The sequence below is a fragment of the Sylvia atricapilla genome, chromosome 4 (genome assembly GCF_009819655.1).
Source record: "Sylvia atricapilla isolate bSylAtr1 chromosome 4, bSylAtr1.pri, whole genome shotgun sequence".
Lineage (NCBI taxonomy): Eukaryota > Metazoa > Chordata > Aves > Passeriformes > Sylviidae > Sylvia > Sylvia atricapilla.
Window position 1 is genome coordinate 5353486 of NC_089143.1, and position 27332 is coordinate 5380817.

Sequence of the window (27332 nt, forward strand, 5' to 3'; positions counted from 1 at the left end):
AAGCCCCGGGAAGGGAAGGGAAGCCCCGGGAAGCGAAGCCCCGGGAAGCGAAGCCCCGGGAAGGGAAGCCCCGGGAAGGGAAGCGAAGCCCCGGGAAGCGAAGCCCCGGGAAGCGAAGCCCCGAGAAAGGAAGCCCCGGGAAGCGAAGCCCCGGGAAGCGAAGCCCCGGGCACGGACGCGGCTCCTCCCGCCGCGGCTTCCGCCCACGTGACGGCGGCGCGCGGCTCGCTGCCCGCACAGCGCCCCCTGGCGGGGAGGAGTGGGGCGCGGCGGACCGCGCCGAAAGTGACGTCAGCGTTCTCTGGTGACGTCACGGCAGAGGCGCTGAGGGGGGTTAGGTGTTTTAGGGGCCGGATGAGTCCACAAAAGAAATGCGGGTAAAGCTGGTGTTGAAAGATGCATACGGTGCATTACGGTGTCGCACAATCTCAGTTTTGAATTACGATGTCCAGCTCTGACTGCACGGTGTGATTCCACTTGGCCGCAGCATCAGGACTAACATCACTTCACAGAATCGGCAAGGGTGGAAGAGACCTTTGAGATCAAGTCCAACCATCCACCCAGCACTATCACTGTAACCCCTAAACCTCATCACCCAGTACCAGATCCAGACACCTTTTGACCACCTCCAGCGAGGGTGACTCCACCACCACAGATAACCCATTCCAATGCCTGACAACACTAACAGTGAAAAAGAAATTCAGATACCTAATCTGAATCTCCTGTCTCAGCTTCAGGCCATCTCCTCTTGTCCTGTCACTGCAGGCACAGCAGGAGAGACCGAACCCTCCCCAGTACAGCCTCCTTCAGGAGCTGTAGAGGGCAATGAGGCCTCCTGAGCCTTCTCCAGGCTGAACAAACCCACCTCCCTCAGCTGCTCCTCACAGGACATGGTTTCTACACCCTTCATCAGCCTTGTTGCTCTCTGCTGGACTCACTTCCAGCACCTCAATTTCCCTTTGAAAGTGAAGGGCTCAAAACTGAGCACAGTATCGGAGGTGTGGTGTCACCAGCGCTGAGCACAGGGGGACAATCCCTGCCCTGCTGCCCACACTATTACTGACACAGACCAGGATGCCACTGGCCTTCTTGGCCACCTGGGCACAGCTGGCTCATGTTCAGCTCATATTCATTATCTGTGAACAGCATTCAGATTTTTGCTTTGCTTCTAGGTAGAAGAATCTGGACTAATTGACAGTCTTTGATGTCAGTGATAATCCACATGGGAAAATTGTGCTAGGGCTAGATCTAGGATTTGGCATCTAACCATGAGAACTGATGTCCAAATTGGCTGTAGCTACTTGTCACCACTGATGAATTCTGTGGAAACTAGAACTACCTTTGCTGGGACAGAGGCTCTCCACGTGATCAATACACTTACCTTGTCTTTAGCATTGTTAATGTAATGGAGTGCAAAGTTAAGGATAGACTGGAATCATTCCAGATTACTTGAATTGTATGTGATTTATTCACTTCAGTGTGTAGCTGATAAAATGTATTTGTGAGGGCATGACCAATAAAGAACAATAGAAAACCTTCTTTCCAAGGGATTGTTCTAAATTGCCAGTATGTGGATTTTTAACATGTAGTACTTTGATTCTGTAATTCTGATTGAAAGTATTAATTGAGATGAGCTCAGTTGATTACAGCGTGGTGCTAACATCACCAGTGTTGTGGGTTTGGCCCCCACATGGGCAATCCACTTAAGAGCTGGATTTGATAATCCTTGTATGTCCCTTCCCAGAATATTCTGTGATTGAATATGACTGACCAATTAAGTCTTGCTGAATGTACTTTTATTTTCTGACTTGCAAAACAACATCCTGTATAATTCTATAATATACCATTCATGAGGGCTATGGTTAAAATAGAAGTTATAGTACAGTAATTCCTCAATTCAGCCACAAAATGTAACTGTCTCTGTCTAGATCTATAAAGACTGCACAAGGCAGCCATAAAATAATGGACGAGATTTCAAAAAGCTGTTGTTATTAGGCAGAAGCCTCTAGTTTACTATGTTTTCACTTTAATTATACTAAAAGAAAAAAGAAACCACACCAAAATGCACTTTTTACTGCTAAAATGTGTTTACATATTAAAACTGATGTGAGATCATCCACCAAGATGCAAAGTGCCATCCTCTCCCCGCCTATTTCAGCTCTCTGAAGATGCTCTTTAGAAAAGGTGTTTGACCTTCCAATGCTGACTTTAAGTCATGACAAAATATTGTTAAATTGCATATTAAATATTACATAATACACTCACTTTACTAGAAAAAGATTTATATGCTGAAAGTGACTGAAAGTTTTGGGAAATAGGTAGATGACAAGGAAAGCAATATAGGCTTGTGTTGGAAAGAGATATGTTAATACATGTATGACTCCAAAACACAAAGGAGAAGAAGTATGAGAAATAACCTAGAAGGCACAGTCCAGAACAGGCTCCCTGCTCTTTTTCACTCCCAAAACTTTTTTTTAAAATTCTGCATTGATCTGTATTTGCTTAATTTAGGATGCAAGAAAATATTAGTTATCCATGAAACAGAAACTCACAGGTGAGGAGTAAACAAAATAAAATTTAAATAAATTCTATTGTCATAGGTTTTTCCTGTATTCTTAATTCTGATATTGGTTTAAGTGTTTGATATATATATATATACACACATATAGATATTTATATATAAATCGCCTCTTTTATGACAGCCTCTGTTCCCTTTCTGCCTGTTATGTGAGCATGAATTTCTGTTTGCTTATGATCACTCTTCTTCATTTGCAGGCTGCCATGTATTTTCTCCTCTCTGGAACAGAGTTGGCTAATAGTTATTCCTGTCTTCTGAAGAAACTCTGCATTTATATCCACAATCTCACATATTCATTCCATCATGTAGTTGAAACCTTTTATAGGAATGCTACAGATGCATTTGTGTTAATCCTTTACTCTCATACATTTCTTCCTATTCAAATTTTGTAGAATTCTTCCAGGAGAACTAGATGAATCCCCAGATACTTTGTTTCAAACTACATTCCATTTATCTAAGGTCAGGAAATGTGATGTAGGAAATAATTCTAGATTAACTGAAAGATGGGCTATTATTTAGCCTGTTGGGTCTTTTCCATTCATAATTTAGCATATTCTCTGTATCCTGTGGTGCAGTTGTGCTATGCTCACCACAAAGTGACAGTGTCCCTCAGACTTCCTGCAGCACAATCAAGCAATTACCATGTCTTGGTTATTAGAGAACTGTGGGAAAGTAAGGAGTCCCTAGATTAGGTCCACAAAGATCTTTTAAAGTACTCCTCCTTTTGACAGTAACTGAAATAATTGACATGGACAATGTCTCTGGTTTCTCCAATCCTTTTGCTTAGTCTGACTGCTCAGTTAAGAATGTCTGAAATACTACGTTATCAGACAGAAGAAATGACAGAGAGATTTTAATTGCATATTCTTCCACATAAGAATAGGCATATGCAAGTTTGTGTCTTCCAATATACTTCATTACATGTTTATATAGTACAGGAATAAAAATGTATAAACTATCGATGAAAGTTGAATACAACTGAATGTTATAGTAACTTTTAGCTACCATCAGTTTCTAAAATGATACAGACAATTATTGGCCAAGAATTCAGTATATATACATGTACTTTATTTCAAAAAAATGCTCTAAAGTGCTAATTTTTAGGGTTCAACATTTATTACAATTACAAGATGAATGATGGAAGCTTTTCCACACAGAAAACATTTCCTTGTGCCTATTAAGCAAAGAATTTGTAAATATTGTGGAAAAACATTGTGACCTCAACAATCAATATACAATTCAAACAGGACAATGTAGTATAGCAGTGACATGAATTATACTTTCTATATAAGATGGAACTTGGATGTTGGGCAAATACTTCTTGTAGCTAATAGTCAAACATCATAACACACCTGCTTGCACTGGATTATCCCAAAGGCATTATCAAAAGAACAACTGTATTGTGCAAACAATCACTAAAATTACAATCCTTCTCTCTAACAGTATTTAGGTGGCGAATTTAAGACCTAAGTCCTTACAAATGCCAAAGGGTTTGTGTTACCAACATAAACTGCCCTCACAGCAGTCTTACTCTACAGTAATAATTACTATGATGCGTGTCAGAACCAATGTAATTTGCAATATATGCCTAGGATAAATATCTGACTTCCAAATATTAACTAATCAAAGGTATGGGCTTTCCTACATACACGCAATAGGATAACATTTAAAAAGTAGAAAGCTGTACATTTTACAGGTTTTCAAATATATTCTCACTTACTTGATGTTATTTCAATTTTGAATTCAAAGTACATTTACACAAATGTTTTCAAATTTGGAGTTCACATGAAAGACAAAAGCAAAGTTCGAGCCACAGTACAGCACAGTACCCTTGCACTATCTCATTTTAGAGATGGCAGGTGCTGAGAGAGGACTTGAACCAGCCTCTGATTTCCTGGGAGCTGACACCACTCAGCTCCTGGTCCATACCTGGTTTAGTCCACAGCCTGTCTTCCTGAACTCTCTTGGCTGCCAAAGGAGAAAGATAATTTTCTCCTGCAGAACATTCTGACCAGAAGACATTCTCTGAATGGAGCTTCTTTTGGTTGGCATTTTTTTATTTGTTGTGGGATGAACAGCCAGCTAACACAGCTTACTGGCAGTGGGCAGGAACACTCATTAACATTGTTCCTCTTCAGCTTCCATTCAACACAGCTGCCACATACTCCGTTTCGACCAAAGTACACTGCTATCATAAGTCCAGCTGTTACGGTTTGTGAGCGATTCAAAACCCCTCAAGGACACTCCACCCATGGCAAATGTGACTCTAAGTACTAATGTGCCTTTAAGTAGTGCACTGAATATGCTTACACTTACTTAGCTAAAAAACTTCTCATAATTGTATGGATTTTGAAAACTTTAATATTTGTCTGCAAAGTAACTGTAGTAGCCAACAACTACTGTTTACATAGCATTTCCTTATATTTTGGTTCAGAGATAGAGGCAATTTCTGTTCCCTAACCACACCAGTTTATATACAATGAAAGGCCAGAAAGAAGACATTAATGATATGGAAGGTGTGAAAGGTCTGACAAGTAAAGCAATGCTGCCTAAGAACATTTGTTTTCTAAGACAGTATCACAAATAACGTGAAGGCCAAAGGGAGTATTAAATGTTGTGCATTAAATATAGCTGCATAGGTGAAAAGTTGGTCCCGTGGTACCTGAATGCCATACTCCTATTCATCAGGATAGGAAGTGGACTCTTGTGGGGATGTAGGTGTGATCTCTTTAATGGAGTTCTGTGTTTCAACTCAGTTGGAAATGGAAATGTGCATCCTTCTCATACAGAACCCCACTGATTACTTTTTTCTACTTCCAAGGTATAGACTAATTATTAATGCTCTTAATGCTGCAAAAGTATTTCAAGCTATTAATGAAAGATAATTTATACTTCCATGAACATATAAGCAAATGTGGAGCTCTGCTTACATAAGCAATCATCACTGACCATGATAATTACTGGTTCTATGTTTCCAGTCTCTTGTATGCATAATATTTGCTAGAGTGAGGACCTCTTAATACATATAAATGAATTATCAACTATTTATGTAAAAAGTATGCTCCACTTTTTGCCTACATGTAAAATTAAAAAGGAGACAGTGCATATCATGTACTAACATTTTGATCAGATGTTTTATGAAATGCTGGTCAGTGAAAGTCAACCAGTCACCTTAAAGTTAGAAAATACATCTTCAGGAGAAACGACAGAGGGAGAGACATAAAAGGTTGGAAGCAAAGAAGCAAACCCTCATAACTATTAAGAAATCTCTACTGCTGGATGACCAGATCGAATCCTCATTTAGATAGGTGTCATCAAAGTTCACAATCTTGAAGTCCTTCTTAAGGTACATCGCATTCAGTTTGTTTAGTGTTCGAGCAAAGGTATATTTAGATGCACAACTGTATGCTTCCATATTGTAGACTTTGTGGAAATGCATATCAAAATATGGATTATCCTAAAAAAAAGAAATTGAGAGAGAATAAAATTACTACATGCATTACAGTGTTAGTATTGCAATCTGTTGTTCTCTGCAGGGTTTTTTTCTCAGTATGATGGGCTCTAAAGGACTTCACATACTTCTGCTATTCATCTTAAGTGGTCTTTTAAAACTTTAAAAAGTAGCGTCTGTAGTTCTTTGTCATTGGGAGTTTTTTCTGCGTAGAACTTTCTAAGTTTGCTCAAGCAATACACTGTACTTTACTGGGATTGTACAGTCTTGTTTTGCACTGAATCAATTTGTTATGCTGCTTAAAACACAGTCTACAAAAAGCACTTGCCTTGGACTATAACTGTCTATGTGTGTGGGAGAAGAAGAACATTGATTGCCCTTCCTGCCTCTGCTGTATTTCTTTGTGCTTTCTGGCTCTTAGACACAATTAATCCTAGCAGCAAATAAATTCTTTTAAATTCCATGGATATGAATACCTATTATGAATATTTATAGCAGTGGTAATTACCTCATGAGTTTGAGGTTTATTTAGGCTTTTCTTTAATCAAAAATGAGACAGATCTTGATCATCCTAGTTGCGAAAGGCTGAAACACTTCTGAAGAATATTTTAGCACAACACTTCAGAAGAAAGTCCCCACAAAAATTTTTAATAAAATTTTGTTTTCAAATGCACTCTAAAATCTATTCCATTATCTGCAGTTTATACTGAAAGCTGCAGATGGAGAACTGTTATTACCAGTTATAATGACCAAATTAGAAAACACCCAACTTCTGCCTCAGGTCTCAACCAGAGAGATGAAAGCTATTATAATAAACTAACCAACAAAAAATCTCACCTTTCTCTTCCCTTCCAACAGTGCAAATGTGATGTGGAGCCTCTCACATGCAATAAAGCCCGAAATTCCCTGGTAAAGTAACTTTATTTTTCAGATAATGCATTTTAATACTTGTATCCCAAACTGCAAAAAAGAAAATTATTCTCTATGTACATAACACATAATGTAACTTACTGTATCTGCTTCTTTTCCATCAATCATCTCCAGATCTTTCAAAAACCACTTTTCAACTATTTCATATTTCTCCTCTCGGTCCACTCGCCAGTGTTTAACCATACATATTTCTACCTCTTTACTTTTAGTTACTGCAAGAAAAAAAATAGTTTAGATATGCAAGCACTTCCCAAAGTTACAAAAACTGAACCATGACAGGCAGGGCTGTATGGGGTTATACTGGATTTAACAGTTTTATTTTGTCCAGGTAGTAGGAATAGTGCCATGTTGTCAGTCTATGAAACATCTCTGATTTTAGTAGATTTATCTTACCCACCCTGTGAAGAAAGAGTCTTGTCTGTTCAAAAGCCTTTCATGTGAGTTTACTAGCATCCCAATGAAATCTTCATTCTGCATTATCCTACTTACTTCAAGAGGGAGACTTTTTGGGGTGCTGCAGTTAGAAAATTGCAAAACCTCTACCAAAGTTCTGTATTTACATGACTTGTGCTATACTTTCCATTCAGTGAAGGAAGTTCTCTTATGAAGACAGTATTTTTTAAATGGAAAACTCTTATTTCCCTGTGTAGTATGTAAATGAAAGCAACACTGACATTTTTTCTCAAAGCTGCCAGTTGTCCAGAACTAAATTTATAGAAATTACTATTTTCCAACTTAGACAGGAAATGAGATTAAAAAGAGCATGAAGATGCTCTTTGCAATAACTACCATTATTAATTGATTACCTTGAGTGCTGGAGTAGGAGAGAAGCAAAATGCTTTTGTTTCTAAATACTGCCTGAATTTTTGAAATCCCATTTTGAAACTTCATTAGTTTTACCTTCCTCTTGTTAAAACATCTTATTTTCACCTGCTTATAAGAAAATGGTTTTTAAATAACAACAAAGTTGGAAATATTCCTTCTTTCCATTGCTAAGAACAACAGTGGAAAATATAGTTATTATAATTTCTCTCAGCATATAGCTTTCCTGCCTGGCAAATACAAATAATTTTTTCCCTGATCCCAGGAATTACAGTTACTCAACCGTTTTTAACCAAAAGATCATCACTGCGTTATCTTCCATGGAGAAATGACAATGGCTTTCATTTGCAATCAAATCTAGCAGATTAACCTTAGGAAGTTCTCTTCATCCTTTCAGTTTCACCCATTTTGTTTGTTGGTCTGCTAGCTTTTAAGGGAATATGTTGTCTCCCTCAGAGTTAAAACTAAAGGAAGCAAGTCCAAACCCTAAGTCCTCTCAAAAATACAAAGGGACATCCTAGGAGCTCCCAGATCTCCACACTGTCACTGCTCGACCCCTCTGACAACAGAAATCCTGTGACATAAGGACAGAGCACAGATGTTACACATAATGAACCCAGTGGTGAAACTTGTGCTATTTTCAGTTAAGAAAAAAAAAAAATCCTGCATTTTACACACTGCTTGATCTTCCACTCAGTGAAAAGAGTCAAATAATTTTTTTATAGAGAGAGCCTGAGCTCTGATCTACCATGTCATTCTATTAAGCTCTAAAAGCTTTGCTTGAGGAGGGCACAGCTATGGCAACACCTTCATAGATGACAAAGTATTTCTTATAGCCTTTCATGGAATAAACACCTCTTCCAGTGTGTCTGTACAACAATAAAATGTTGTCCCCACCATTCTTTCTTGGGTATGCCAATACTGGGTTGTGAAAACCCCTGAATGGGGTTGCATTTCAGCTCTATGTTCTTTCGGGGTTTATAAACTGTTTCATGAAAGGATACTGTCACCTTCACGCAAGAACTGGGACTTGCTGTTGTGAAAAGGAAACAGTGTTGGCTACATGGCACAAAAAAAGATTGTTCACTTACACACACCAGAATTTTGCTGTAACACACATTTCAAAAGGCATAGACCTCGGAAGTTTTGCCTATTAGTTTGACTATTTCTTTTTCTTATGGTAATTTGAAATCAACAGAAACACACAGAGGTTGCCTTGCAGGGATAAGATTTTAGATGATGTGTTTTGCTCTTACAGAATCACAGCAGTAGTTGCTGGCAGCTGGATGCAACCCATCTTTCAGAATCAGATTTCCACTCTACTCACCACTTACTCGACTGTGCCTGAGTATATTAATACAGTTTAATATTCAATAGTGGAGAGATCCTACTCTTAATACTCTACATGAGTTTTCCTTTATGTCTGTAGAGACTTCAATCAGTAAATCTGATTAGAGGCTTTCTTTAATGGTGTGTTCTTCCCTTCCTGAAAAATAACTTTTTAGTAAAGATTTTAAAGGTGCATAATGTTACTTCTCCTTTTTGGATGTTTCACAACAGCGAACTGCTTATAGACCTCTAACATGCAACTAATCATACTTGAGTGATAATTTCATAAACTATGAATGAGATTGGTATTTCTGTATGTTCAGAAGCCCTGTGATACTCAGGAATTAATTCCTTAAAACTGCTTTTACAGTTCTAACATACAAAGCCTGTTCTACCAAAATAAAAAGAGCACAGGGAACATAGCTGGCTCAGGGTTTCCAATAATCAGTAAAACAACTCATGTATTCTAAGGACTTCAGGTGTTTAGAAAGATAGTGAACATAGAATACTCTATGCCAGCCCCATCCATGCCCCAAGTACACAGATTATTTCTACCTAATACATGTATTTGGAACCTGAAGACGAAACAGACTGAATCATTTACTTCAACCTAACTACTTACAGATGAATTTCTTTTTTTAATATTTTTCAGTGGTTTGAAATAATAATTTTAAAAACCCACACAAGCAAAAAACCCTGTACAAACCAGCTTTTCTGAAACCTCTATGAAACAGTTGATTCACTTGAACAGAAATTTAGAAAGTAGTCAGCTATAACAACATGCAGTGGCTTCAGTTCACCAAGATTTCCTTCTCTGTGTGAGTGTAGTTGGCTTCTTAAAGCAGTCTTGTTTTACTCCAAGTTTGTGCTAATTGCTAACTCCAGCGTATATTTAATTAAACCACACGTCTAATTTGTTGTTTAAAGTGTAATAGGGACAACATACATTAGACCAAGACGAGGGATAGCGCAAAAAATTTACTAATGTTTCCTGCAATGCCATTACATTGTTACACATTTTTGTGGAAAACCTGACTAGAACTATTCCCAGGGTTTGCCCTTTTTCAGAGCAGTTCAGGCGCTCACAGCGCTGCCACGGCCAGAGCACTGCCCGCGGCTGCGGGACAGATGTGTATCTCCGCCGCTGTGAAAACCGGAGCCGGCGTGAAAGAGAAAGGGGCGAGAACGCCGCTCGGGGGCTGCCGACGGGCGGGAACAGTGGACCGGGCTCTGTGCTGTGCCGTGTCGGGCTCCGCGCTGTGCCGTGCCGGGCTCCGCGCTGTGCCGTGCCGGGCTCCGCGCTGTGCCGTGCCGGGCTCCGCGCTGTGCCGTGCCGGGCTCCGCGCTCTGCCGTGCCAGGCTCCGCGCCGTGCTCCGCGCTGTGCCGTGCCGGGCTCTGTGCTGTGCCGTGCCGGGCTCTGTGCTGTGCCGTGCCGTGCCGGGCTCCGCGCCGTGCCGTGCCGGGCTCCGCGCTGTGCCGTGCCGGGCTCCGCGCTGTGCCGTGCCGGGCTCCGCGCTGTGCCGGGCTCCGCGCTGTGCCGTGCCGGGCTCCGCGCTGTGCCGTGCCGGGCTCCGCGCTGTGCCGTGCCGGGCTCCGTGCTGTGCCGTGCCGGGCTCCGTGCTGTGCCGTGCCGGGCTCCGCGCTGTGCCGTGCCGGGCTCTGTGCTGTGCCGTGCCGGGCTCTGTGCTGTGCCGTGCCGGGCTCTGTGCTGTGCCGTGCCGGGCTCTGTGCTGTGCCGTGCCGGGCCGGGCTCCGCGCTGTGCTCCGCGCTGTGCCGTACCGGGCTCCGTGCCGTGCCGTGCCGTGCCGGGCTCCGCGCTGTGCCGGCAGCCACCCCGCCCCGAGCCCCGGCCCCGCAGCCCCACAGCCCCGCATTCCCCGCTCCCAGCTGCTCCCGCCGCCCCTCGCAGAGCCGCTGCAGCCCGGCGGCCGCCCCGTACCTGCGGCGCACAGGTAGTTGCGCTGCGCGCCCGCGCCCTCCACCTCGATAAACTCGTGCAGCCTCCGCCGCCGGGGACCGAACAGCGTCTTCATCAGCTCCTCCTTCACCAGCGAGGACATGGCACCCGCGGAGCCGCTCAGCGCCGGGCACCGTCCCCCCGCGCCCCGCAGCCGCCTCGGGGCAGCACGGCGGAGGGCGCGCTCCGGCCGCGCGGGGCCGCGGAGCGCGGCGGGGGCATGACCGGCACCGACCCCGCTCCCTCCCGGACACCTCCCCTCCGCCCCCGTTAAAACTCGGAGCCCGGCGCCGGGAGAGGCCGGGCGGAGGATCTCCCCGCCCTCCGTGCTCCCAGCGCGGAGCTCGGTGGCCGCCGGCCGAGCCAAGTCCCGCAGCTGCCGTCGGGCCGCTCGCCCGAGCTGTACGCGGCCGGAGGGAGGAGACAGCGGACGCACACTGGAGATTTACCAAAAAAACCCTCAAACAAACAAAAAAACCCAACAACAACAAAACGAACCTGTCATCGCAATTCTTTTTATCAGTGGATGAAAGCGCTGAGAATTTATAAAGGAATTAGCTAGCATTATGGCTGTCACCCATGTTCTCTCAGTAATAGCTTTTTGGCTATTAATAGCGTTAAGGAGAAAATTACCTTGTTCCAGTCCTTAAAAACAAAAAGTGAACTCACATCCAGAGGAGTTTCAGAGAGCAGGTGCAGCCTGGGCACCATCCTCAGAATGTTTGTACATGTGAGAGGTCTTTCATATCAGACATAAATGAATTTGCAGAAATGATGGTTGTTGTTTCTGCCGTACTGCAGGTACGTGGGTGAAGTTCCTGGAATTGGGTGCTCTTCTGATTCCAGTGTCCGTAGTAGCCTGTGTTAAGAGTTTTGCCCTTTGAACTAGTTTTTGGCTGCTTAAAAGTGTTTGGATATTCTCTTCTAATTCTTATCTTCGAGCTTAGTATATCTGAATACATTATTGAGGTTTTCATTCTTCTGATCTCAATGCAAAATAGAAAGAAATGTTACCTTGGAATGAATCTGAGTGCCAAAGTGAAGGCAAGATTTAGAATCTGGATTTTTTAAAAAATCGGCAATATTAGAATTATTTAGTGACATAAGCCTACATGGTGCTTTGAAGATGTGAAGCAAAATGGAATCAAGTTAAAATGATGTAAAATTAGGGGGAGTCATCCTCTGCTGTAGATACTGAGCATATTGGGTTGACAAGTGGGAAAAAATTGAGAAGAAACTAGGTTTTAATTTATAAATGCTTTCTTTTGGTCCCAAACTGTGTTTGGAAACACAGTTGTGATTTTTAGATGTATAGATTTAATTTCCATCTCTGATTTGGGAGAGTAAAGTTACTCTAAGCTTCAGGTTTTATAACTATGAGGTTTAGGGATAAATTTAATCCCTTAGCTTTAAAGTCTTTATTTTAGGAAAAGAACAAGATACTCACTTCCAGATCAAGTCATCTGCATATCAAGAAGATGCCTTCTTATGGAGACTTTCCAGAGGATATCTGAGGCACAGGGATGGCCAGGTTGCTGCCCACAGTTTTGATGACTTAGCCATGCCTTGAATATGAGACTGCTGTACAAATTGGCTTGCATTCCACTGTCCCTGTCTGTCGGCCAGACATTGGCAGAATTGTCAAGGCTGATACCCCAGGCTTCAGTTCATCACCACCAGTGTTAATAGTGCCGTGGCTGGAGGTTTCAGTGCTCATACTCAGTGCCAGACTCCTCATTAGGAAGCTAATTTTGGCTCCGCCAGTCTGTAGCTCATGTTGCGTCTCAGATTCTTCAATATTTTTTTTTTTGTTTTCAGTTCTGAAGCAACAAAAGTACAGGCAAAAATACCTTCAGAAAAATACTTGCAGATCTGGAATAATTTTCAAACAGTTTTTCCCTTGTTAAAGATTCAGCTGGTATCAGAGAATCTACCTAGAGGGCAAGTGAGGCATCACTGGCATCTTGGATGTCATGGAGCTGAGACAAAAGTGGTGTACAGATCTGATCTCCCTTGAATCAAACTTTCATTTTTCACAGTTTGATCATATTGTAAGTTTCCACAGGAGTGTTTTGAGGCTTGATATATTCCGCAACATCCTTTATTGTGTTCTCAAATGCTGCACTAAACAACCTCTCTGAGTATACAGGTAGAAAAGTGCAATGATGATTTTAATGGGTAATGTTTTAATAGGAAGCATAAAAATTTGTAATTCACTATTGATCTTGATTCTTCTGATTCTTTATTCAACCCATCCTCTGTTACAACATAGCAGATTTCAGATCCACCTTAGCTGTGATAATATAAACCCAAATCCTGACAGTCTGAAAGGCAACATTTGAGCTATAACTTGCACAGCCAGCAGGGATACATAAATTATAGACTGGGAACAACTTACCAGACACCCAACATCCCAGCCAGCCATCCCTACCTCGGATAATACCACCCCTGAATGAGGGTCTTATAAATTAGAACAAACTCAGCTAATTGTTACAAGGACCACGAAGGAATTTACATCCAAATTTAATTGTGTTTTACATGTAACTGCTCAAATAGATGAACTACAGATGACTGTGAAAGGCACACAACCCCTAACCCAGGCTCACAGTGGTATACAAAGGGAGAAGTAGTCACTGAGGAAGTGTCTTAGTCCCTTCTGCTAAATATTAATTATTCCATACCTTCCCTCCCCCTGTTTTTCCCTTGCAGTTTTTTCCCATTTTCCATGTCCAAATACAGTTTTCTTTTCTGTACCCAGGGTATTAACTATAACAGATGTAGCAGCAGATCCTAAAAGGATAAATATCTTTAATCTTTATTGTTTCTCAGTCACACTTTCATGGTAAATTCACCAGCTATTCACCAGCTGCAGAAACCATATTTGTGATGGGTCCCTCTACTTCTTTGGATCTACCATTGGGCATTAGTATATGCATGTAGCATGATTATTTGAGGCTTGATCCAAAGTGCATTAAATCAATATCAAAATTGTCTTTGAATCTGGTGGGTTTCAGAGAAGTCATTGCAGGCACAGTAGAATAGCTATACCATGTTTAGGTGGGACTTCACTGTGGTCTGCACGTTGAAGCCCTCCAGAAGATGTACATTTGATTTTTCTCTCAGTTCCTGGCACACCTTACAAAGTAGTGTTTGCTGGAAGCACCTTTCCCATTGCTTCTTGTTTTACAATGTCATGAAATAATGGGAAGGAAAATGCAACATGAAGGATAATTTCTCAGAGCTGCAAAGAATCCCTATAGACTGAAAAATATAATTTTTAATAGGCTTTATTTTCCAAGAGCTGCTGTTTCTCTTTGAGGTTTCAGCCAGGTACAGTTTTCTCTGTTAACAATTAGTTTATTATCTGTAAATATTCTTCACAACTTTGAGTCTCCAGATGACTTTTTTAATATCACAGATGAGCTTTTAGAGTGTAAAGTAGAAATTATGGATGACACGATGTTACAGATGACATTCTACAGTGATCTAGCTGTGCAGAATAGGTTCCAAAGCTGACTTCCCTGTGATTTACTAACGATTTTTTCCTCAGATCTCTTTCCCCACTGGCATTTATAATTTTGGCTAATTATTCCCATGTGTTTGTAGCTATGCCAATAAACTTAGATCTCTGTGCAGTGAAGCATAAACCTGGCTATGTTGTCCTGAAAACTCTCTGAAGCAGCAGAGATAGCAGGGTTTCATGCAGAAATGCTCTTCAGTAAGCAACAGCTTGAGACAATCCGTTTTAAAATAGAAGCATAAAAATACACGAAGTAGAAAACACACATTGGTTAAAATGTTCTTGCAGAGCTGCTTTTCTCCTGAATGTTTTGGGGAACACATTAAAAGAGTCTCATGCCAGGATATTTGGGTGCTTAAACAGACAGTGACTCAAGACCTCGTCAGTTCTGGGAAAGAACATTAAACCCCAAATATTGCTGGTGTCTCTAATGGTATGATGCAATTACTTGGTTTTAAAAAGCAGTACTGTAGTCTTTTCTTGGAAGAAAGGAGGTAAAAGAGTTTATTGTTGATTTTATTTAACTGATGCTCAAATTCCTCAAGTTTATATTGACTTTCTACTGGTTTATAATTTTCAAAATGTAATCATGAGTGTCATTGGGATAAATGGTCCCACGCCATGCCAACATCCCATCCAAAATTTTCCTTTCACAAGAAAATAAGCACATGTCCTTCATAGAATAGTAACTAGATGCTGGTTTGTGGATGGAATTTGAAAGTGTATTTTGAAACATAATACAAAAGTATGAAGTATCCTACTCTTCTATAAAGAATTTACACATGTTGAATTTTACACAAAGACGAACTAAAAATTAGAACTGTAAGTAAATTAACTTAAATAATAAGACTTTCAGTTCCTGTTCACCAGAGCTCCTAATAACACTTTGATGAATTGAAGACACATTTAATTAACAGTGTGAAATCCTGGCATGATGGATTCAGCACTCTGTTATTCAAGTATAACCCGTTCAATATCATAGTTTTCTTTGTGGAGGTAAAACCATAAAGATAAGAATTAAAATAAAAGGAAAAAAAAGTTAAATCCTATGAGTTTCTAGGCATACGAATGACAATTATTCTTCTGAGAGCTGATGGCTTTTGAAATTTTAGCTAAGGATTTTGACAGCTGTGGCATGTTTTATAAAAATACAGAGGAGAACCTATAGTAGAGAGCTACATTGATCAAGAAGTCAAGAAGTATCTTGAAAATACATTAGAAGTAAATTAGGTTGTGATGCCAATCAAAGTGCCCTTTTATGTTCTCATTTCCTTGTAAATTTTTTAATAAATGGATTTTTTCTTCCAGAGTTACCCAGAGCAACTTTAACAGATATTCTGTCAAAAGCCTCTCTATACTTTTTAATAATGATTTTCATCTCTACCTCTGTAGTTGCAAGTAATAAATTTCATTTGTCTTGGCACAAGAACCATTCTCTTCCTTCATGAAAATTGAACATTATTATTAATGTAGATAGTCAATTACTTCAGATTAATGTGGATTTATATTTTCAATCAATACATCAACGTGATGCAAAGCACTCCTAAAACACTATAAACTTCTGATGGATATCCAATCCATTTTTTAAAAATTCATAGAGTCGGGAATCTATACAACTGCATAATTTGTATGGCTATTGTATTTAGGCCATGAGCTCATAGTTGACAGTTGTGTGGCTTAAAATATGTTTTATTCTATATAGATCTTTGTAAGTTCTTATCCGGTCAGTTACTCAAAAATGTTAACATCAAATACATTAAGAGAAGAAATAAATTACAAAAAATTATTTAATTAATTAATTAATACAAAATTTTAATTTTTCTTGGAAAAATACTGATGAGAGAATGGTGGACACATCTCCAAACACTTTCAGAGGTGGCTGCCGTTGCCAAACAGGTCAAGTGGTCAATTACAAAGTACAGAGGTCAGTATAAGGGTAATTAATGCAGATACAATGACATTAATGCAAAGGTATGAGCATTTGCAAATTGTGTGATCTGATTTTAAACAAGTTTCTACCTTCCTCTTCCTGGAGTGTTTAAATGAAGACAAATGGCCATTCTGCATCGTCCAGTTTAATGGAGTCCTGCACTGGAAGAAACTACTTGAAGATGAAACTATTCACAGGACTAGTAGATAACAGCATCTTTCTGATAACAGCATCAACTTGATCTAGCTCATTGATCTGGCCTTCTCCTAATCAGAGAAGCAACTCCTGTCGTGGTTATAAAGTCTAATTTCTTGCATACCTAACTGCATCACTTAAAGATTTCTAACCCTCTGTTTGCTTTTCACAGTGGATGTTCTTGGAACTCTCTGGATGCATAAACTGAGGAAGATTTGGTGCAGGGTATTTGAAAAACAGAGAAGGTGTCCAGGCCAAACTTCTGCTATTTATGACTTGAGAACTCCTTAAAATTTGATGTTGAAAGCTTGGATTCATTATGTGTTTTTTTCTTAGTCTTTGTTCAATCCTTGTATTTCACTCCAGAACTGAAAATAAAAACCAAAAATGATATATAGGTGTAAGATCAGTAAAATAAAACTCTGGGGTGCATCATAACTTTTTCTTGTCTGAAATTTGAGTTAGAGCTAGAGAAAATTGCATAATGAGAAGATTCATTGCATTGCACTGTTTAGTGGATCCAAGCTAGAGACTATGGATTTTGTTTTCATTTTTTGGTAAACTTTTCCAATAACCTGGCAAAAAGTATTAAATGTATCTGTCCTCCCACCCCACTGATTCAAGCATATTGCAACAGGTTAATGAAGTTTCATTATGTCTGCCAAGCATAAAAACGTTTCAGAATAAAGCCCTTTTACTGAACTAATTAAATCATTTGCTCTGCAACTAATTAAACCTGGTTTCCAAAGAATTTCTGCCTACTGGGTGGTTGATTTTGTAGCAGAGTTGCATTGTGGTTGTGGGCGACCCACTCCCTGCTTGGCCATCAGACAAAGCTGGGGAGGGCTGCTATGAATCGCTAATCACAGACGAAGTTTTGGTCTTAATTAATGTCTTATTGGACACCAGAGAAACTACCTCACCCCAGTTTCAGTTTCTCCTGGAGTGAGTGCCCTGATGGAGCATGGGCTCCTGCTGAAGCACCTTCTGCTCTGGGTGTGCCTCTCTCCTGTGTGGCTCTTTGAACGTCTATCAACATTAACCAAGAGGTGGGTTAATTATGACTGCATGCACTTGCATGTGTTCCTTCTGTGCAATTGCCTTTTGTAAAAATGTTTTCTGGGCTAGGATGTTGCAGATGATTATGATGGTTTAAATTATAAATGCACAGTTTAAATAATGTACACATAGCAGCACGTAGGCCACTGTTTTCCTTGATGCATATTTTTTCCATTGCTTTGCTTTGCTCTTCTTCTCTCCAGCTGCTTACCCTTGAAGCAAATGAATAATCCCATTGGATTAACTGTTCTCATTTAAAACAAAGTGCATACATAAATATGTTTTGAAGTATTTTTCTTTCATTCAAGTAATAACTTTTTGTACTGCTTTTCTTTTTACTAGACACACTGACAGGAGAGCCCTGGGCAATGTTCAGTTTGGGCTGTCTCATGTTGGAAGAGGTCTTTACTTAAAGCCAGTGATTGTTTTACAGATAAAACCTGGTTAACCTTGTTGTCTATTTATTCAACCTTGTTGTCTATTTATTCTCCACACTAAGAGTACACAGGAAGAGTAGCTCTGATACCAAGAAGATAAAACAGTCATATAAGCCAAAAGGGAGAGTTTTCCCCGCTTCTCAATATCCTTCCTTGACGCTGGAGGAGTGGTAAAGAAAGTGGAGTATTGGTACAGAAGGAATCCAAGTTGGGCCCATACAAGTGATCTTTCCTAAAATCAGCTGGATCCTGGTGATCAATCCCTTTGGGACATTTTAACCCTGAGACTGTGTTCAGTCCATTTTGTTTAGTAATCAACAATAGACCCATCTTCTACGAAATTATCTAACTTAATTTTTAAATAATTTATACTTTTTTCTTCCTTAGCATCCTTTGGCAGTGTTACAATGCTGTTAATATGTTGGATAAAAAAAGTATTCCTTTTTTTTTTAATTTTAAACCTGCTACCTGAAAAATATTTTTGGACATCTCCTCATACTTGTGTTTTAAGAAGAAGTAGAGGGTTACTTTCTGTTTTCAAACGGTTTGTGATTTTGTAACTTACACTATATCCTTGCCCTTAGTTATTTAGTTTGCAAACTGAAAGACCATAACCTTTTTACGGTGTCCTTATATCTCTGATCAGTCTTTCTACATTTGCCTCAAGCTTTTTCTTGTTTTATTGTTGAAGAGTATTTCTCAGCTAAATGTAGCAGCCCATCAAAATGCCAGCTATTTGTCAATCTCTGTCAGTTCTAGAATTGGCCAACCTGGAAAAGTTAATATTCTCAATAAATTGTGTTACCTAATTGTTTACTACCTTTTTTTTTCCCAGTTTACTTGTCTGTATATTGGACAGTTTATGTTCCAATGGTCGCTGGAAGACCTGAAGTAAGGTTTTTTTTTAGTGAAAACTAACAATTTGTTTCTGCCTTTTTCCCCCGCTATTTTCATGGGTTCATGGAAGGAGTTTCCTTTTTACCCCATGCCAGCCTTACCTATGTCACTCTCTTTATTCCTAGTTCTCTTCAGAGAATTCAGAAGCCTGGGTATACTCCTTCAACTGGACAATGTGACCAGAGCATTGTCTGCTTTTCTGGGTGGTTTAAAACTTACCTTACAGTTTCTTCTGTGATAGGTTGTTTCACGAGTTCCTTTTTACCCTGTGAAATAATATAGTTTCTACCCATTTTTTTGTGGTATGCAATGTCAGACACAAAATGTTGTCGAATGTTGTCTACTCAAGGAGGTTTATTCCTCATTTTACCCATTCAGTCCCCAACTTTGCTGTAGTCTGCCCATCTGGTTGACCCTGCATTTATACAAAGAGTTTTTACAAAAGATGTGGCCAGGTATAGAGGTCTGCCTACACCCATCACAATGAATACTTTCTACTTTTTCCTATATTCTTGAAAGAGTAGCAAGAAAATAAATCACACCAGAAAGTTCAACATGTTTCAGACACAGATTCTGTAGTGGACAGAGCAGGTAAAAAAATCAGCTACTATACTAAAGCTGAAATGCAGAAGGTTGTAGCTGTTGGTTGAGTTTTTATTTGTGTGGTAGAAACAGTCAAATATTAAGTATTTCACAACCTGTATATTATTGTATTTTGTAAAGAATCTGTTTTACAGAGTAAGATGTCTCTCAGGACTTTCTGAAGAAACCAAAAATTTGTTTCTCAGATGCTTCCCTATCACTATAATTTTAATTTTTATAATTAAAATACGTGAAGTGTCTGTAGGGAAAATGGAGTGCAACCCACATATTTGCAGGGCCCAAAGTTTGAATATTTCCCTTGTTTAGAGCACAGAATTTGAAAAGCTTTAGTGTTTACTGAATAGTTGCTCCCAGCAAAGAAGCCAGCAAGACTGCAGCCAGATAAGGAAAATAGATTTCTACTGATAAATAATTAACCCAGTGATGCTGCTGCCCAATATACATAACCAATGTATTTATGCAAATATAATTTAGGAGGAGAAAGAGCATTTGCTTGGAGTGTGCAACATTATTGACAGCTCTGATGTTTTAGGCTATTTCACTTGGAGCTGTCATTCCTGCTTTAGTATGAGCGTGCTAATCCAGCTGGTATCAGTTTCCCAGGCTGGAGGGAGCACTTGGCAGCCTTTGCTGTGGTATGAAAGAAGAGCAGATGACAGTATTGACCACTGGCAGTGTGTATACTCCGGGGAAACATGGCCCTTCAGTATGTATTATTAGACATAAATCCTCCAGTACTAAAATATGCCAGTACTTTAAGGGAACTGTGGCTATTTCACGTGTTGAAGCAGTGATTTGGTTTGAGTCTTTGCTGTTACTTTACATTTTGCAGAGGGTCAAGAGAGAGAACAAGGGTGAAATGAGATAATTAAGGATGAATGAAAAACAGTTCTTTGATACCATGGCAATGAGTATTCAATATGGGAGATTTATTTCTTATTGTGGGAGCATTGTTTTAGACTTTCAAACTAGTTGAAAGACATTCTCTATAGGGTTATCAAGGTTTTTTCTCACAATTAAGCAGGACGAGAAAGACATAGAGGGACAAGATATTTTTCTGCACTCTAAGTTTTAATACATTTATGTAAATAGAGTAATCCTCCTTTATTAAAATAAACAGCAAAGAAATTTTGATTCCTTTTTTTTAGCGGATACAAAATAAACAGGCTTTTTAGAGTTAATAGGTTTTTGTTTATTTACATTAATAGGATGAACCTTTTCTGCAAGCATGAAAAGCATTGGTCTATAACATTTGGCAAATATTGACAAATACTGTCTCCTTTAAGAGGCTGCAACATCAGCTGTCTGACTTACCATGAAGATGACTGTTAAATTGGATATCACTAGATAGATTCTAACACAGTTCTAGCTGTTCTCTTTTTTTTTTGTCAGTTCACAGAACTGGCAGTATAATCAGTGTTTTGTTCTATCAAATATTTCTTTATATTTCTTAAGTTTCAAAGACCCCTTTTTAATAAAAACATGGATTTATTATTTTTTTATATGAATAATTCCTAAGAGGACCAGAACATTTCCATGTTTATCTAGTAAAACACACCACCAAGCTATACTTTTTTTAAAGTTAAAGGAAAGAACATTGTACCCCTCTCCAAACAGTCAGTATTTTCAAATAAAACCATACTTGAAATCTCATAAAAAATGTTAATTATACCTCACACTCTTGACCTGGTGAGGTAAAATATTACAAAGTGTCTTTCTGATATTTTGCAAATTAAGCCACAGCCACATCAAACTGTGTCCAAAGTAAGTAGATAAGAAATAAATGTCCACTGTAGCAAAATCAATGCTATGCTGCATGGCAAAACCAGTGTGCCATATAGAACACTCTTTAGGTTTTTATGGGTTTTAGGTCTTTAAAGTGTTAAAGATGATTGTTTAAATTTAAAATCCTTCAAATTGTTGAAGAGATTTCTTAGCCTTTCCTTTCCTTTCCTTTCCTTTCCTTTCCTTTCCTTTCCTTTTCCTTTCCTTTCCTTTCCTTTCCTTTCCTTTCCTTTCCTTTCCTTTCCTTTCCTTTCCTTTCCTTTCCTTTCCTTTCCTTTCCTTTCCTTTCCTTTCCTTTCCTTTCCTTTCCTTTCCTTTCCTTCCTTTCCTTTCCTTTCCTTTCCTTTCCTTTCCTTTCCTTTCCTTTCCTTTCCTTTCCTTTCCTTTCCTTTCCTTTCCTTTCCTTTCCTTTCCTTTCCTTTCCTTTCCTTTCCTTTCCTTTCCTTTCCTTTCCTTTCCTTTCCTTTCCTTTCCTTCCTTTCCTTTCCTTTCCTTTTCCTTTCCTTTCCTTTCCTTTCCTTTCCTTTCCTTTCCTTTCCTTTCCTTTCCTTTCCTTTCCTTTCCTTTCCTTTCCTTTCCTTTCCTTTCCTTTCCTTTCCTTTCCTTTCCTTTCCTTTCCTTTCCTTTCCTTTCCTTTCCTTCCCTTCCCTTCCCTTTCCCTTCCCTTCCCTTCCCTTCCCTTTCCTTCCCTTTCCTTTCCCTTTCCTTTCCTTTCCTGATATGACACAGACTTCCTCATCATACAGCCCTTGAGTAAAGTCTCAGTGAGGGAATTTTATGCTTGGTTTTCTAAGAAATGTTCCAATGCCTACATTTTACTGCCAATATTTTATACTTATTTGCTGATAATATTTCAGCATGTTTAGTTTTTTTGGTTTCATGGATGTGTCCTTTATCTGTGAAGTCGGAACCATTATTATAAGACAAGGACATGCACAGGTGAATGCTATTTAATATTGTTCAGAAAATTCTGAAATAGTTAAAATCTTCAAGCTCAGACCTTTGCCTCTGAAAGCTGAAGAGAGAGATTTTATGTACGTACTTTCAAATTAAAAAAAAAAATAGTTTAAAAGCAGTTAAAAATCTTTAAAGTTATATTTTCAAAGGCAAAGAAGGTAGGTCAGTGCTTTAACAATTACTTGCTGTCCTTTTTATTAATAATCAAATAATATTAATCGTGTCAAACCAGTGAAATCTGCACTTTTGCGCACATGAATGTATATTGATGAGTTGTATCTGAGAATTTTGGTATGCATGGCTTCATTTACATTGGTGAATGGGAAAACTCGAGTGGAAAGCATTGCAGCCCCTTGGACAGTAATGTTTGTTCTACATCTACAGAAAGAACATCTGTACAGGAAGAAATGGCAAGCTGGGGAGAACTTGGTCCTACAATTTAATATAGAAGTCATTTTAGATATAAGCCTGAAGATTTCTTTTTCTTTTTAAGATTACAAATAACCAAAATTTTTTGTTGCCCACTCCAGGATTTTTTTTTGTATTTCTAATCTATTTACCAAAGGCATTTTCAAGTGTCCTAGTTGTTATTCAAATGATGAGTCCCTGAGGTTAGAGTTCTCTCTAAGTAGTTTTCTGATGCTATTTACCCAGCGTATTCCTGTTCTAATGAAAGCAGTAGGTTTTATATCAAGCCATGCCAGGTACTGGAGTTAATTGATTATGTTCTCTGTAGGAAACTTTGAAGTAAGAAACCTGATTTATCTCCATTGAGAGTGGAGAAATGGGGGAACTTACTGACCCTATTAGAACACTGCAGTGTATCTGAAGGATACTTTGTGGTCTTCAGTGATAGCCCAAAAGTGCTCTTGGTTATTGGTGTGTTTAATGACATACAGGGGAAAGCAAGGAGAGACTTCACAGAGTTATTTACTGGAATCAAATAATGGTTCTAGATGGTATGAAACGTTGAGTATTTTTAATCAGACTCTTTTGTCAATGCTAAGCAAATAAAAGTCAATATTTAATATTCTCAGAGGTAAGCCAGGCTTTGAATAATGCTCAAACTACTCTATGATAATGTAGCTCAATCAGAGAATGTCAATGGCAACATTGCTTGTTGTAAATTTTAGCTAAGATTTTTGGTTTGTGATGGTCATAGTTTTGTAGATTTATTTCAAAAAATAATTTCACCAAAACATCAAAAACTATTTTCTTGTTCTTAAAAAAAATTTGTGAAGGTGGTACAATTTATAATCATAATTTATAATCATCTCCTGTGCTGCAGAATATGCTGTTGAAGAAATTTATATTGTAAATGTTGTAGAGAAGAATGGAGAAAGAATCATAGAACATATTGAGTTGGAAAGGCTCCATCAAGATCATTGAGTCCAACTCCTGGCCCTGCACAGGACATCCCAGGAGCCACACTACATTCCTGAAAGCGTTGTCCAAACACCTTTTGAACTCTCCAAGGCTTGGTGATGTGATCACTTCCCTGGGGAGTCTGAAGAGAAAGCTGCATCCAGGAACTGGAAGAGCTTGAGGAAAACTCAAAAGAGATCAGTGGAGCCCTTGAGGAACAGAACAAGCAAAACATCTTTTTTATTCCCCCTCTTATTGTTTTTTTAACCAAAAATACGTTAATTTTAATTTTGAACAGTATCATACTTCCTAAACCAGATGAAATTTTTTTGGTATTTTGCTCTGCGATTCAAAGGTTTTGGATTAATTTTACTTTTGAAAGTGCTCTTTCAGACGGAAGTGCTCAAAGGAACAGAGGAAGAGAATCATGCCATTTCATCATGAGGTAGAAATGAATGTAGGAGACCATCCTGTGTCCTGAGACAAAAAGATCACACTTAATGACTCACTCCCTTAGTATAAACTGTTTCCAAGACAGATATATTCTCTACGAGCTGAATGCCAATATCTTTGTGCAGTGAAAGAAGCATCTTATGCACCTTGAATAACTGGGTAGTAAAGGAGAAGCTAATCCCCAAGGCAGTACTTGCACAGATTTCCTTTGCAGATGGAATAGGTCTAGTCTCAATTACTGCACCACAGTCAAGACTGAAAATTCCTAGTGGCTCCTCTTCTCTTCTAGGCAAACTCAGCCTGTCACCAGTCTTGTAACAATGCAGCTTCCAGAAATAAGCTGCTTTGGTTGCTTTGAAAGCCTCATAATAGCTCAAAAGCCAGGAATTGACCCACACAGTGATGTAAATCACTTTCCACTGTAGGCGAATCCACGGATGGCTGGGACAAGGAATTCTGCTGACCTGTATATTCTAGAACACGTGGTTTTATTGCAAGGGTCGTGGGTAAAAGGGCCTTGCCTTCAGCCACCAGCCTGGGCTGGAGGGGAGTCCCAAAGAGAGAGGGAGAGAGAACAGCAGGGTGAGAGCTGAGAGAGAAGGGAGAGAGAGAGCAAAGGGCAGGGGGAAGAGAGCAGGGGAGAGCAAGAGTAGGGGGAAGAGGAAGGGTAAGAGAGTAAGCGAGGTCATTGTTACAATACATTATATCTCATTTTGTGATGAATATTCTAATTTACAGGGACCAACTAATACAAGACACAAAATCCTAAAGAATCTACATACAGCCTATAAGAACCACTACATTACCATACTGTGTAATATTTTAAACTCTAAAAACTACTCTTTAGACTTCTGTTTTGCTACATTGACCTTTGGATCCCTTAGCCAGCAGAAAGGTGTTGTTCAATCAAAAGGGATTCCCCTTCAGCTGGCTAGACCATTGTTTTCAGGTTATATAGTAACTAAGACTCAGTATCCTACAACTCAAAGTAAGCTTTCATTTCTATTTTAATCACAAGTTTCATATTTTCAGAATCTTTTGCTAAGCAATCATATTTATAAGGTTTCCCTGATTCATCTTCCCCAACATTCCACAAAGGACAGACTAGGTCTGGATAGGTGGAAGATAGGTGTGATTTCATGTCTGCAGATCTTTCTTGATACATCCAGGAGGAAAACCCATCTCTTCCCTCTGCTATCACCCAGCCACTAAAAGGCATCTGTGCCTTGGATCTTCCATACAGGGACAGTGACCATCTTCCAGAACTGCTAAACCCTCTAGATTCTTGCAACTCTCTTTATGATGACAGATACATTTTAAAAGTTTAAGTGACCTTGAGGAAAAAATGTAACTTTTTACAATAACTTTTTTGTTGCTTTTATAGGTATTTAATACATCCATAGCTCAAGAACAGTAGGCTAGCCATTTTAAAGAAATGTTTCTTCTGTTTTTCTTTATTACTTATGGATTTCATTATCCATATTTTGATGAGGAAATGCCCTCTAAAGCCGAGAGAATGTCTTCCACTCACATGGTAGATGTCCATCTACATCTTTATGCATTATTAATGTCATGGAGTCAGCAAGGGCTTGTGGTTCTTTCTTTCATAGGAAAAGAAATTGAAGTTTAAACCCTGTAAGAACTTAAAGTGAACTAGGTAATGGAATAAGGAAAAAGAGTTTGAAAGCTTACTCAGCTCTTGGGATTTGGAAACACAGCATGGAGGTTTTCACCTCTTGCATGAATAAACTGATGTAGAAGAAATGTAAAGCATGGACAAACTTCTTCAGCATTTTAGCAATGGCAATTACAGTCAGCACATATATTGAAGAGATCTCAAAGCAGCAGCATCTGCTGTAAACCCCCTCTTTTCCAATCTTGCTACATAATGGTCAGCACTGTCCAGTAACAGCTGATGCAAATTGTAATGAAGATTCTGCCATATTCAGGAAAAGATCAAATTTGGTTTCTTTTATAGCAAGTCCCCGTGAAGCCTATCAAGGTTGTTCTCACAGAATCACAGAACAATTGAAGATGGGGGGCACCTCTGGGCACATCTTGTCCACCCCCCTGCTCAGAGCCAGCTACCCAGGCCATGCCCAAACAGCTGCTGAACAACCACAGAGGTGGAAACTCCACAGCACCTTCCAGTGCTTGGCCACCCTCACAGAAAAAAGTGTTTTCTGTGTCCAGAGGGGTACTTCTGTATTTCAGTTTGTCCCCGCTGCCTCTGGTCCTGTCACTGGGCCTCTGTGCTCTTTGCAGCCTCCTTTCAGATGTTTATACACATCGATAAGATGCCCCTGAGCTTTCTCTTCCCTGGCTAAATAGTCCTTTTTTAATAGAAGAAATGCTTCAGTCTCTAAATCATCTTCGTGGCCCTTCACTGGACTCTCTGCAGTATGTTCATATCTCTTTTGTCCTGAGCATCCCAGTACTGGACACAGTATCCAGAAGCCTCCCAGTGTTCAGCAGAGGGTAAGGAATTATCCCCCTGATCTGCAGGCAAGGCTTTCTCTAGCACAGCCTGGGATACCCCTTACCTTCTCTGCAGCAAGGACACACTGCTGGCTCATTTTCTACCACAAACACTGCAGGAACATCCTTTCCACTGTGTGGTGTTCAAATCCTGAAGACATTCCTGGAGATTAGTGGTGCCTGAAGCACACTACCTATTTTGAGATCCACAGGAAAAAAAAAAAAATACCAGGAGTCCTCAAAACTATCAACAGCGATTTAGAAAACCATATTGTTGATGAGAAAATCTGCTTCATCTTCTCATCATTTTCCCTCCACAGACCAAATAAAACTATTTATGTGTATAGAAGCTTTCTGTGAAGCTTAGAGTGATGAAATTGTCATGTCATACCTATAATGATCAAAACAGAATGTAGAGCAAGAAGATGTCTATTAGTGCTCAGAAACTCTTTATAAAGACAATGGAGCATAAGAACTTGAACACAACAAGGTTTTTAGAACCACTTTAATTGGATATTTTTTTTCATGAGAGATGAGACAAAGCAGACAGGATGGGCAGCTAATTTGTTTTGGAGTTGTGATAC

At 39.6% G+C, this 27332-nt stretch overlaps 1 protein-coding gene across 1 annotated transcript; it reads right to left on the bottom strand.

The window, feature by feature from the left end:
* Positions 1–4771: 4771 nt before the first annotated feature.
* Positions 4772–11332, bottom strand: EXOC1L (exocyst complex component 1 like). Its single transcript, XM_066316986.1, has 3 exons — positions 11052–11332; positions 7041–7171; positions 4772–6035 (listed from the first exon to the last, which is right to left on the bottom strand). Exons 1-3 carry the CDS (start codon positions 11170–11172, stop codon positions 5772–5774), a joined length of 516 nt encoding a protein of 171 aa, XP_066173083.1. The 5' UTR covers positions 11173–11332; the 3' UTR covers positions 4772–5771.
* Between the last annotated feature and the right edge of the window lie 16000 nt (positions 11333–27332).